Source organism: Mobula hypostoma, chromosome 9, assembly GCF_963921235.1.
Source record: "Mobula hypostoma chromosome 9, sMobHyp1.1, whole genome shotgun sequence".
NCBI lineage: Eukaryota > Metazoa > Chordata > Chondrichthyes > Myliobatiformes > Myliobatidae > Mobula > Mobula hypostoma.
The window spans coordinates 2,536,629-2,549,576 of record NC_086105.1 but is presented as its reverse complement, the minus strand read 5'-3'; the positions used below and the strand labels follow the sequence as shown (position 1 = coordinate 2,549,576).

The window sequence follows — 12,948 nt, the reverse complement described above, 5'->3', positions numbered from 1 at the left end:
AAAAAGCTGCAACAAGTTGTAAACTCAGCCAGCAAAATCATGGGCAGTAACCTCCCCAGCTTCCAGGACATCAGCAAACATTTGTCCTTCAGAAAGGCACATCCATGATTATGGAAACCATCACCCAGGGCATGCCCTCTTCTCATCAAGAGGAGGTACAGAAGACTGAAGACACACACTCAATGTTACAGGAACAGCTTCTTCGCCTCTGCCATCCGATTTCTGAATGGGCAATGAACCCATGAACACTACTGTATCTCATTATGTTTTGCTCTCCTTGTGAACTACTTACTTAATTTAATTTTTCTACGTAATTCTTACTGTGATGTATATATTTATTATTGTTATGTATTGCACTCTGCTGCTGCCTCAGGACAACCAGTTTCATGACGTATGCCAGTGATATTAAACCAGATTCTGAGTCTGTCAGATGTAACTGTGTTGAGTGCCTGGGTGAGGTCATCGCCCCTCCCCATTCCTGCCTGCCCACCCATGGGACCCTGACCATCCCCGACTCTGATGGTGTCCTCATCCAGCTCGACTCCTACGGATTACGTAACGACAGAAAGTGGATCAAAAGGTCACGACATCAGCAAATAACTTACGATAAAACGACGTGTGATTTAAAGTGACCCCGTCCCCAGCCATGTGCTCAGAAAGCACCCCCCTGAAGTAACTCCCAGGAAGGGCCCCCCTTTCATTCTGATAGCAGCTGGAATCAGTCATCAGTGATCCGTCTGACACTGGCAAACCTGCCCTGTGTGTGTCTGACAGGATTGCTTCTAGTCTTCATCTCCCCCATGGATCCTAGGTATGTAGTGTGGAGGGAGGCCCTTCCTATGGTGAAGGAGGAAGCTTCGGAGAAGGACACGATCCTTGGCTGTCAAAACTCGTCGCTCGTCCTGGCGCCTGGAATAGAATCAGTTCAGAGCAGAGTTAATCGAAGAACGAGTCAGCACGGACGGAGTTCATTCCCGTGTGGAACGGCCCATGTGGGCAGGGTGTCTGTACTGGGGGGTGTTAGCCCATGTGAGCAGGGTGTCAGTACTGGGAGTGTTAGCCCATGTGAGCAGGGTGTCAGTACTGGGAGTGTTAGCCCATGTGGGCAGGGTGTCAGAACTGGGGAGGGTTAGCCCATGTGAGCAGGGTGTCAGTACTGGACAATGTCAGCCCATGTGAGCAGGGTGTCTGTACTGGGGAGTGTTAGCCCATGTGAGCAGGGTGTCAGTACTGGGGAGTGTTAGCCCATGTGGGCAGGGTGTCAGTACTGGGGAGTGTTAGCCCATGTCAGCAGGGTGTCAGTACTGGGGGGTGTTAGCCCATGTGAGCAGAGTGTCAGTACTGGGGAGTGTTAGCCCATGTGAGCAGGGTGTCAGTACTGGGGGGTGTCAGCCCATGTGGGCAGGGTGTCTGTACTGGGGAGTGTTAGCCCATGTGAGCAGGGTGTCTGTACTGGGGAGTGTTAGCCCATGTGAGCAGGGTGTCTGTACTGGGGAGTGTTAGCCCATGTGAGCAGGGTATCAGTACTGGGGAGTGTTAGCCCATGTGGGCAGGGTATCAGTACTGGGGAGTGTTAGCCCATGTGGGCAGGGTGTCAGTACTGGACGATGTTAGCCCATGTGGGCAGGGTGTCAGTACTGGACGATGTTAGCCCATGTGAGCAGGGTGTCTGTACTGGGGAGTGTTAGTCCATGTGGGCAGGGTGTCAGTACTGGGGAGTGTTAGCCCATGTGAGCAGGGTGTCAGTACTGGGGAGTGTTAGCCCATGTGAGCAGGGTGTCTGTACTGCGGAGTGTTAGCCCATGTGAGCAGGGTGTCTGTACTGGGGGGTGTTAGCCCATGTGAGCAGGTCTGTACTGGGGAGTGTTAGCCCATGTGAGCAGGGTGTCTGTACTGGGGAGTGTTAGCCCATGTGGGCAGGGTGTCAGTACTGGACGATGTTAGCCCATGTGGGCAGGGTGTCAGTACTGGACGATGTTAGCCCATGTGAGCAGGGTGTCTGTACTGGGGAGTGTTAGTCCATGTGGGCAGGGTGTCAGTACTGGGGAGTGTTAGCCCATGTGAGCAGGGTGTCAGTACTGGGGAGTGTTAGCCCATGTGGGCAGGGTGTCAGTACTGGGGGGTGTTGGCCCATGTGGGCAGGCTGCCAGTACTGGGGAGTGTTAGCCTATGTGGGCAGGGTGTCTGTACTGGGGAGTGTTAGCCCATGTGGGCAGGGTGTCAGTACTGGGGAGTGTTAGCCCATGTGGGCAGTGTCAGTCCTGGGGAGTGTTAGCCTATGTGGACAGGGTGTCTGTACTGGGGAGTGTTAGCCCATGTGAGCAGGGTGTCAGTACTGGGGAGTGTTAGCCTATGTGGACAGGGTGTCTGTACTGGGGTGTGTTAGCCCATGTGAGCAGGGTGTCAGTACTGGGGAGTGTTAGCCTATGTGGACAGGGTGTCTGTACTGGGGAGTGTTAGCCCATGTGAGCAGGGTGTCAGTACTGGACGATGTTAGCCCATGTGGGCAGGGTGTCAGTACTGGGGAGTGTTAGCCCATGTGCGCAGGGTGTCAGTACTGGACAATGTTAGCCCATATGAGCAGGGTGTCAGTACTGGGGGGTGTTAGCCCATGTGGGCAGGGTGTCAGTACTGGGGAGTGTTAGCCCATGTCAGCAGAGTGTCAGTACTGGGGGGTGTTAGCCCATGTGAGCAGAGTGTCAGTACTGGGGAGTGTTAGCCCATGTGAGCAGGGTGTCAGTACTGGGGGGTGTCAGCCCATGTGGGCAGGGTGTCTGTACTGGGGAGTGTTAGCCCATGTGAGCAGGGTGTCTGTACTGGGGAGTGTTAGCCCATATGAGCAGGGTGTCAATACTGGACAATGTTGGCCCATATGAGCAGGGTGTCAGTACTGGGGGGTGTTGGCCCATGTGGGCAGGCTGCCAGTACTGGGGAGTGTTAGCCCATGTGAGCAGGGTGTCTGTACTGGGGAGTGTTAGCCCATGTGAGCAGGGTATCAGTACTGGGGAGTGTTAGCCCATGTGGGCAGGGTATCAGTACTGGGGAGTGTTAGCCCATGTGGGCAGGGTGTCAGTACTGGACGATGTTAGCCCATGTGGGCAGGGTGTCAGTACTGGACGATGTTAGCCCATGTGAGCAGGGTGTCTGTACTGGGGAGTGTTAGTCCATGGGGGCAGGGTGTCAGTACTGGGGAGTGTTAGCCCATGTGAGCAGGGTGTCAGTACTGGGGAGTGTTAGCCCATGTGAGCAAGGTGTCTGTACTGCGGAGTGTTAGCCCATGTGAGCAGGGTGTCTGTACTGGGAGGTGTTAGCCCATGTGAGCAGGTCTGTACTGGGGAGTGTTAGCCCATGTGAGCAGGGTGTCTGTACTGGGGAGTGTTAGCCCATGTGGGCAGGGTGTCAGTACTGGACGATGTTAGCCCATGTGGGCAGGGTGTCAGTACTGGACGATGTTAGCCCATGTGAGCAGGGTGTCTGTACTGGGGAGTGTTAGTCCATGTGGGCAGGGTGTCAGTACTGGGGAGTGTTAGCCCATGTGAGCAGGGTGTCAGTACTGGGGGGTGTTGGCCCATGTGGGCAGGCTGCCAGTACTGGGGAGTGTTAGCCTATGTGGGCAGGGTGTCTGTACTGGGGAGTGTTAGCCCATGTGGGCAGGGTGTCAGTACTGGGGAGTGTTAGCCCATGTGGGCAGTGTCAGTCCTGGGGAGTGTTAGCCTATGTGGACAGGGTGTCTGTACTGGGGAGTGTTAGCCCATGTGAGCAGGGTGTCAGTACTGGGGAGTGTTAGCCCATATGAGCAGGGTGTCAGTACTGGGGAGTGTTAGCCCATGTGGGCAGTGTCAGTCCTGGGGAGTGTTAGCCTATGTGGACAGGGTGTCTGTACTGGGGAGTGTTAGCCCATGTGAGCAGGGTGTCAGTACTGGACGATGTTAGCCCATGTGGGCAGGGTGTCAGTACTGGGGAGTGTTAGCCCATGTGCGCAGGGTGTCAGTACTGGACAATGTTAGCCCATATGAGCAGGGTGTCAGTACTGGGGGGTGTTAGCCCATGTGGGCAGGGTGTCAGTACTGGGGGGTGTTAGCCCATGTGGGCAGGGTGTCAGTACTGGACGATGTTAGCCCATGTGGGCAGGGTGTCAGTACTGGGGAGTGATAGCCCATGTGAGCAGGGTGTCTGTACTGGGGAGTGTTAGCCCATGTGGGCAGGGTGTCAGTACTGGATGATGTTAGCCCATGTGGGCAGGGTGTCAGTACTGGACGATGTTAGCCCATATGGGCAGGGTGTCAGTACTGGTGAGTGTTAGCCCATGTGAGGAGGGTGTCTGTACTGGGGAGTGTTAGCCCATGTGGGCAGGGTGTCAGTACTGGGGAGTGTTAGCCCATGTGAGCAGGGTGTCAGTACTGGGGAGTGTTAGCCCATGTGGGCAGGGTGTCAGTACTGGGGAGTGTTAGCCCATGTGGACAGGGTGTCTGTACTGGGGAGTGTTAGCCCATGTGAGCAGGGTGTCAGTACTGCGGAGTGTTAGCCCATGTGGGCAGGGTGTCAGTACTGGACAATGTTAGCCCATGTGGGCAGGGTGTCAGTACTGGGGAGTGTTAGCCCATGTGAGCAGGGTGTCAGTACTGGACAATGTTAGCCCATGTGGGCAGGGTGTCTGTACTGGGGAGTGTTAGCCCATGTGAGCAGGGGGTCTGGACTGGGGAGTGTTAGCCCATGTGAGCAGGGTGTCAGTACTGGGGAGTGTTAGCCCATGTGGGCAGTGTCAGTCCTGGGGAGTGTTAGCCTATGTGGACAGGGTGTCTGTATTGGGGAGTGTTAGCCCATGTGAGCAGGGTGTCAGTACTGGGGAGTGTTAGCCCATATGAGCAGGGTGTCAGTACTGGGGAGTGTTAGCCCATGTGGGCAGTGTCAGTCCTGGGGAGTGTTAGCCTATGTGGACAGGGTGTCTGTACTGGGGAGTGTTAGCCCATGTGAGCAGGGTGTCAGTACTGGACGATGTTAGCCCATGTGGGCAGGGTGTCAGTACTGGGGAGTGTTAGCCCATGTGCGCAGGGTGTCAGTACTGGACAATGTTAGCCCATATGAGCAGGGTGTCAGTACTGGGGGGTGTTAGCCCATGTGGGCAGGGTGTCAGTACTGGGGGGTGTTAGCCCATGTGGGCAGGGTGTCAGTACTGGACGATGTTAGCCCATGTGGGCAGGGTGTCAGTACTGGGGAGTGATAGCCCATGTGAGCAGGGTGTCTGTACTGGGGAGTGTTAGCCCAACTGGATGATGTTAGCCCATGTGGGCAGGGTGTCAGTACTGGACGATGTTAGCCCATATGGGCAGGGTTTCAGTACTGGTGAGTGTTAGCCCATGTGAGGAGGGTGTCTGTACTGGGGAGTGTTAGCCCATGTGGGCAGGGTGTCAGTACTGGGGAGTGTTAGCCCATGTGAGCAGGGTGTCAGTACTGGGGAGTGTTAGCCCATGTGGGCAGGGTGTCAGTACTGGGGAGTGTTAGCCCATGTGGACAGGGTGTCTGTACTGGGGAGTGTTAGCCCATGTGAGCAGGGTGTCAGTACTGCGGAGTGTTAGCCCATGTGGGCAGGGTGTCAGTACTGGACAATGTTAGCCCATGTGGGCAGGGTGTCAGTACTGGGGAGTGTTAGCCCATGTGAGCAGGGTGTCAGTACTGGACAATGTTAGCCCATGTGGGCAGGGTGTCTGTACTGGGGAGTGTTAGCCCATGTGAGCAGGGTGTCTGGACTGGGGAGTGTTAGCCCATGTGAGCAGGGTATCAGTACTGGGGAGTGTTAGCCCATGTGGGCAGTGTCAGTCCTGGGGAGTGTTAGCCTATGTGGACAGGGTGTCAGTACCGGGGAGTGTTAGCCCATGTGCGCAGGGTGTCAGTACTGGGGGGTGTTAGCCCATGTGGGCAGGGTGTCAGTACTGGGGGGTGTTAGCCCATGTGGGCAGGGTGTCAGTCCTGGATGATGTTAGCCCATGTGGGCAGGGTGTCAGTACTGGGGGGTGTTAGCCCATGTGGGCAGGGTGTCAGTACTGGACGATGTTAGCCCATGTGAGCAGGGTGTCAGTACTGGGGGGTGTTAGCCCATGTGGGCAGGGTGTCAGTCCTGGATGATGTTAGCCCATGTGAGCAGGGTGTCTGTACTGGGGAGTGTTAGCCCATGTGGGCAGGGTGTCTGTACTGGGGAGTGTTAGCCCATGTGGGCAGGGTGTCAGTACTGGGGAGTGTTAGCCCATGTGGGCAGGGTGTCAGTACTGGACAATGTTAGCCCATGTGGGCAGGGTGTCAGTACTGGGGAGTGTTAGCCTATGTGGACAGGGTGTCAGTACTGGGGAGTGTTAGCCCATGTGCGCAGGGTGTCAGTACTGGGGAGTGTTAGCCCATGTGCGCAGGGTATCAGTACTGGGGAGTGTTAGCCCATGTGAGCAGGGTGTCTGTACTGGGGAGTGTTAGCCCATGTGAGCAGGGTATCAGTACTGGGGAGTGTTGCCCATGTGGGCAGGGTGTCAGTACTGGACAATGTTAGCCCATGTGGGCAGGGTGTCAGTACTGGGGAGTGTTAGCCTATGTGGACAGGGTGTCAGTACTGGGGAGTGTTAGCCCATGTGAGCAGGGTGTCAGTACTGGGGAGTGTTAGCCCATGTGGGCAGGGTGTCAGTACTGGACAATGTTAGCCCATGTGGGCAGGGTGTCAGTACTGGGGAGTGTTAGCCCATGTGGGCAGGGTGTCAGTACTGGGGAGTGTTAGCCTATGTGGACAGGGTGTCTGTACTGGGGAGTGTTAGCCCATGTGAGCAGGGTGTCAGTACTGGGGAGTGTTAGCCTATGTGGACAGGGTGTCTGTACTGGGGTGTGTTAGCCCATGTGAGCAGGGTGTCAGTACTGGGGAGTGTTAGCCTATGTGGACAGGGTGTCTGTACTGGGGAGTGTTAGCCCATGTGAGCAGGGTGTCAGTACTGGGGAGTGTTAGCCCATGTGAGCAGGGTGTCAGTACTGGACAATGTTAGCCCATGTGGGCAGGGTGTCAGTACTGGGGAGTGTTAGACCATGTGGGCTGGGTGTCAGTACTGGGGAGTGTTAGCCCATGTGAGCAGGGTGTCTGTACTGGGGAGTGTTAGTCCATGTGGGCAGGGTGTCAGTACTGGGGAGTGTTAGCCCATGTGAGCAGGGTGTCAGTACTGGGGAGTGTTAGCCCATGTGAGCAGGGTGTCAGTACTGGGGGGTGTTGGCCCATGTGGGCAGGCTGCCAGTACTGGGGAGTGTTAGCCTATGTTGGCAGGGTGTCTGTACTGGGGAGTGTTAGCCCATGTGGGCAGGGTGTCAGTACTGGGGAGTGTTAGCCCATGTGGGCAGTGTCAGTCCTGGGGAGTGTTAGCCTATGTGGACAGGGTGTCTGTATTGGGGAGTGTTAGCCCATGTGAGCAGGGTGTCAGTACTGGGGAGTGTTAGCCCATATGAGCAGGGTGTCAGTACTGGGGAGTGTTAGCCCATGTGGGCAGTGTCAGTCCTGGGGAGTGTTAGCCTATGTGGACAGGGTGTCTGTACTGGGGAGTGTTAGCCCATGTGAGCAGGGTGTCAGTACTGGACGATGTTAGCCCATGTGGGCAGGGTGTCAGTACTGGGGAGTGTTAGCCCATGTGCGCAGGGTGTCAGTACTGGACAATGTTAGCCCATATGAGCAGGGTGTCAGTACTGGGGGGTGTTAGCCCATGTGGGCAGGGTGTCAGTACTGGGGGGTGTTAGCCCATGTGGGCAGGGTGTCAGTACTGGACGATGTTAGCCCATGTGGGCAGGGTGTCAGTACTGGGGAGTGATAGCCCATGTGAGCAGGGTGTCTGTACTGGGGAGTGTTAGCCCATGTGGGCAGGGTGTCAGTACTGGATGATGTTAGCCCATGTGGGCAGGGTGTCAGTACTGGACGATGTTAGCCCATATGGGCAGGGTTTCAGTACTGGTGAGTGTTAGCCCATGTGAGGAGGGTGTCAGTACTGGGGTGTGTTAGCCCATGTGGGCAGGGTGTCAGTACTGGGGAGTGTTAGCCCATGTGAGCAGGGTGTCAGTACTGGGGAGTGTTAGCCCATGTGGGCAGGGTGTCAGTACTGGGGAGCGTTAGCCCATGTGGGCAGGGTGTCAGTACTGGGGAGTGTTAGCCTATGTGGACAGGGTGTCTGTACTGGGGAGTGTTAGCCCATGTGAGCAGGGTGTCAGTACTGCGGAGTGTTAGCCCATGTGGGCAGGGTGTCAGTACTGGACAATGTTAGCCCATGTGGGCAGGGTGTCAGTACTGGGGAGTGTTAGCCCATGTGAGCAGGGTGTCAGTACTGGACAATGTTAGCCCATGTGGGCAGGGTGTCTGTACTGGGGAGTGTTAGCCCATGTGAGCAGGGTGTCTGGACTGGGGAGTGTTAGCCCATGTGAGCAGGGTATCAGTACTGGGGAGTGTTAGCCCATGTGGGCAGTGTCAGTCCTGGGGAGTGTTAGCCTATGTGGACAGGGTGTCAGTACTGGGGAGTGTTAGCCCATGTGCGCAGGGTGTCAGTACTGGGGGGTGTTAGCCCATGTGGGCAGGGTGTCAGTACTGGGGGGTGTTAGCCCATGTGGGCAGGGTGTCAGTCCTGGATGATGTTAGCCCATGTGGGCAGGGTGTCAGTACTGGGGGGTGTTAGCCCATGTGGGCAGGGTGTCAGTACTGGACGATGTTAGCCCATGTGAGCAGGGTGTCAGTACTGGGGGGTGTTAGCCCATGTGGGCAGGGTGTCAGTCCTGGATGATGTTAGCCCATGTGAGCAGGGTGTCTGTACTGGGGAGTGTTAGCCCATGTGGGCAGGGTGTCTGTACTGGGGAGTGTTAGCCCATGTGGGCAGGGTGTCAGTACTGGGGAGTGTTAGCCCATGTGGGCAGGGTGTCAGTACTGGACAATGTTAGCCCATGTGGGCAGGGTGTCAGTACTGGGGAGTGTTAGCCTATGTGGACAGGGTGTCAGTACTGGGGAGTGTTAGCCCATGTGCGCAGGGTGTCAGTACTGGGGAGTGTTAGCCCATGTGCGCAGGGTATCAGTACTGGGGAGTGTTAGCCCATGTGAGCAGGGTGTCTGTACTGGGGAGTGTTAGCCCATGTGAGCAGGGTATCAGTACTGGGGAGTGTTGCCCATGTGGGCAGGGTGTCAGTACTGGACAATGTTAGCCCATGTGAGCAGGGTGTCAGTACTGGGGAGTGTTAGCCCATGTGGGCAGGGTGTCAGTACTGGGGAGTGTTAGCCCATGTGAGCAGGGTGTCAGTACTGGGGAGTGTTAGCCCATGTGGGCAGGGTGTCAGTACTGGACAATGTTAGCCCATGTGGGCAGGGTGTCAGTACTGGGGAGTGTTAGCCCATGTGGGCAGGGTGTCAGTACTGGGGAGTGTTAGCCTATGTGGACAGGGTGTCAGTACTGGGGAGTGTTAGCCCATGTGAGCAGGGTGTCAGTACTGGGGAGTGTTAGCCCATGTGGGCAGGGTGTCTGTACTGGGGAGTGTTAGCCCATGTGAGCAGGGTGTCAGTACTGGGGAGTGTTAGCCCATGTGGACAGGGTGTCTGTACTGGGGAGTGTTAGCCCATGTGAGCAGGGTGTCAGTACTGGGGAGTGTTAGCCTATGTGGACAGGGTGTCTGTACTGGGGAGTGTTAGCCCATGTGAACAGGGTGTCAGTACTGGGGAGTGTTAGCCCATGTGAGCAGGGTGTCAGTACTGGACAATGTTAGCCCATGTGGGCAGGGTGTCAGTACTGGGGAGTGTTAGACCATGTGGGCAGGGTGTCAGTACTGGGGAGTGTTAGCCCATGTGGGCAGGGTGTCAGTACTGGGGAGTGTTAGCCCATGTGAGCAGGGTGTCTGTACTGGGGAGTGTTAGCCCATGTGAGCAGGGTGTCTGTACTGGAGAGTGTTAGCCCATGTGGGCAGGGTGTCAGTACTGGGGAGTGTTAGCCAATGTGGAGCAGGGTGTCTGTACTGGGGAATGTTAGCCCATATGGGCAGGGTGTCAGTACTGGGGAGTGTTAGCCCATGTGGACAGGGTGTCTGTGCTGGGGAGTGTTAGCCCATGTGAGCAGGGTGTCAGTACTGGGGAGTGTTAGCCCATGTGGGCTGGGTGTCAGTACTGGACGATGTTAGCCCATGTGGGCAGGGTGTCAGTACTGCGGGGTGTTAGCCCATTTGGGCAGGGTGTCAGTACTGGGGAGTGTTAGCCATGTGGACAGGGTGTCTGTACTGGGGAGTGTTAGCCCATGTGAGCAGGGTGTCAGTACTGGGGAGTGTTAGCCCATATGGGCAGGGTGTCAGTACTGGGGAGTGTTAGCCTATGTGGACAGGGTGTCTGTACTGGGGAGTGTTAGCCCATGTGGGCAGGGTGTCAGTACTGTGGAGTGTTAGCCCATATGGGCAGGGTGTCAGTACTGGGGAGTGTTAGCCTATGTGGACAGGGTGTCTGTACTGGGGAGTGTTAGCCCATGTGAGCAGGGTGTCAGTACTGGACGATGTTAGCCCATGTGGGCAGGGTGTCAGTACTGGGGGGTGTTAGCCCATGTGGGCAGGGTGTCAGTACTGGGCGATGTTAGCCCATGTGGGCAGGGTGTCTGTACTGGGGAGTGTTAGCCCATGTGAGCAGGGTGTCTATACTGGGTAGTGTTAGCCCATGTGAGCAGGGTGTCAGTACTGGACGATGTTAGACCATGTGGGCAGGGTGTCAGTACTGGACAATGTTAGCCCATGTGAGCAGGGTGTCAGTACTGGGGAGTGTTAGCCCATGTGGGCAGTGTCAGTCCTGGGGAGTGTTAGCCTATGTGGACAGGGTGTCAGTACTGGGGAGTGTTAGCCCATATGGGCAGGGTGTCAGTACTGGGGAGTGTTAGCCCATGTGGGCAGGGTGTCTGTACTGGGGAGTGTTAGCCCATGTGGGCAGGGTGTCAGTACTGGACGATGTTAGCCCATGTGGGCAGGGTGTCAGTACTGGGGGGTGTTAGCCCATGTGGGCAGGGTGTCAGTACTGGACGATGTTAGCCCATGTGAGCAGGGTGTCAGTACTGGGGGGTGTTAGCCCATGTGGGCAGGGTGTCAGTCCTGGATGATGTTAGCCCATGTGAGCAGGGTGTCTGTACTGGGGAGTGTTAGCCCATGTGGGCAGGGTGTCTGTACTGGGGAGTGTTAGCCCATGTGGGCAGGGTGTCAGTACTGGGGAGTGTTAGCCCATGTGGGCAGGGTGTCAGTACTGGACAATGTTAGCCCATGTGGGCAGGGTGTCAGTACTGGGGAGTGTTAGCCTATGTGGACAGGGTGTCAGTACTGGGGAGTGTTAGCCCATGTGCGCAGGGTGTCAGTACTGGGGAGTGTTAGCCCATGTGCGCCAGTACTGGGGATGTGCCCGCAGGGTGTCTGTACTGGGGAGTGTTAGCCCATGTGAGCAGGGTATCAGTACTGGGGAGTGTTGCCCATGTGGGCAGGGTGTCAGTACTGGACAATGTTAGCCCATGTGGGCAGGGTGTCAGTACTGGGGAGTGTTAGCCTATGTGGACAGGGTGTCAGTACTGGGGAGTGTTAGCCCATGTGAGCAGGGTGTCAGTACTGGGGAGTGTTAGCCCATGTGGGCAGGGTGTCAGTACTGGACAATGTTAGCCCATGTGGGCAGGGTGTCAGTACTGGGGAGTGTTAGCCCATGTGGGCAGGGTGTCAGTACTGGGGAGTGTTAGCCTATGTGGACAGGGTGTCTGTACTGGGGAGTGTTAGCCCATGTGAGCAGGGTGTCAGTACTGGGGAGTGTTAGCCTATGTGGACAGGGTGTCTGTACTGGGGTGTGTTAGCCCATGTGAGCAGGGTGTCAGTACTGGGGAGTGTTAGCCTATGTGGACAGGGTGTCTGTACTGGGGAGTGTTAGCCCATGTGAGCAGGGTGTCAGTACTGGGGAGTGTTAGCCCATGTGAGCAGGGTGTCAGTACTGGACAATGTTAGCCCATGTGGGCAGGGTGTCAGTACTGGGGAGTGTTAGACCATGTGGGCTGGGTGTCAGTACTGGGGAGTGTTAGCCCATGTGAGCAGGGTGTCTGTACTGGGGAGTGTTAGTCCATGTGGGCAGGGTGTCAGTACTGGGGAGTGTTAGCCCATGTGAGCAGGGTGTCAGTACTGGGGAGTGTTAGCCCATGTGAGCAGGGTGTCAGTACTGGGGGGTGTTGGCCCATGTGGGCAGGCTGCCAGTACTGGGGAGTGTTAGCCTATGTTGGCAGGGTGTCTGTACTGGGGAGTGTTAGCCCATGTGGGCAGGGTGTCAGTACTGGGGAGTGTTAGCCCATGTGGGCAGTGTCAGTCCTGGGGAGTGTTAGCCTATGTGGACAGGGTGTCTGTATTGGGGAGTGTTAGCCCATGTGAGCAGGGTGTCAGTACTGGGGAGTGTTAGCCCATATGAGCAGGGTGTCAGTACTGGGGAGTGTTAGCCCATGTGGGCAGTGTCAGTCCTGGGGAGTGTTAGCCTATGTGGACAGGGTGTCTGTACTGGGGAGTGTTAGCCCATGTGAGCAGGGTGTCAGTACTGGACGATGTTAGCCCATGTGGGCAGGGTGTCAGTACTGGGGAGTGTTAGCCCATGTGCGCAGGGTGTCAGTACTGGACAATGTTAGCCCATATGAGCAGGGTGTCAGTATTGGGGGGTGTTAGCCCATGTGGGCAGGGTGTCAGTACTGGGGGGTGTTAGCCCATGTGGGCAGGGTGTCAGTACTGGACGATGTTAGCCCATGTGGGCAGGGTGTCAGTACTGGGGAGTGATAGCCCATGTGAGCAGGGTGTCTGTACTGGGGAGTGTTAGCCCATGTGGGCAGGGTGTCAGTACTGGATGATGTTAGCCCATGTGGGCAGGGTGTCAGTACTGGACGATGTTAGCCCATATGGGCAGGGTTTCAGTACTGGTGAGTGTTAGCCCAT

At 56.4% G+C, this 12,948-nt stretch overlaps 1 protein-coding gene across 1 annotated transcript in view; it reads right to left on the bottom strand.

Moving 5' to 3' along the window:
• Positions 1-446: 446 nt before the first annotated feature.
• Positions 447-12,948, bottom strand: part of syt10 (synaptotagmin X) — a 100,699-nt gene continuing 88,197 nt past the window's right edge. The window contains exon 7 of the mRNA XM_063059586.1: positions 447-909. Coding sequence (XP_062915656.1) covers positions 838-909 — 72 coding nt within the window. The 3' untranslated portion in view covers positions 447-837. The remainder of the gene's footprint in view (positions 910-12,948) is intronic.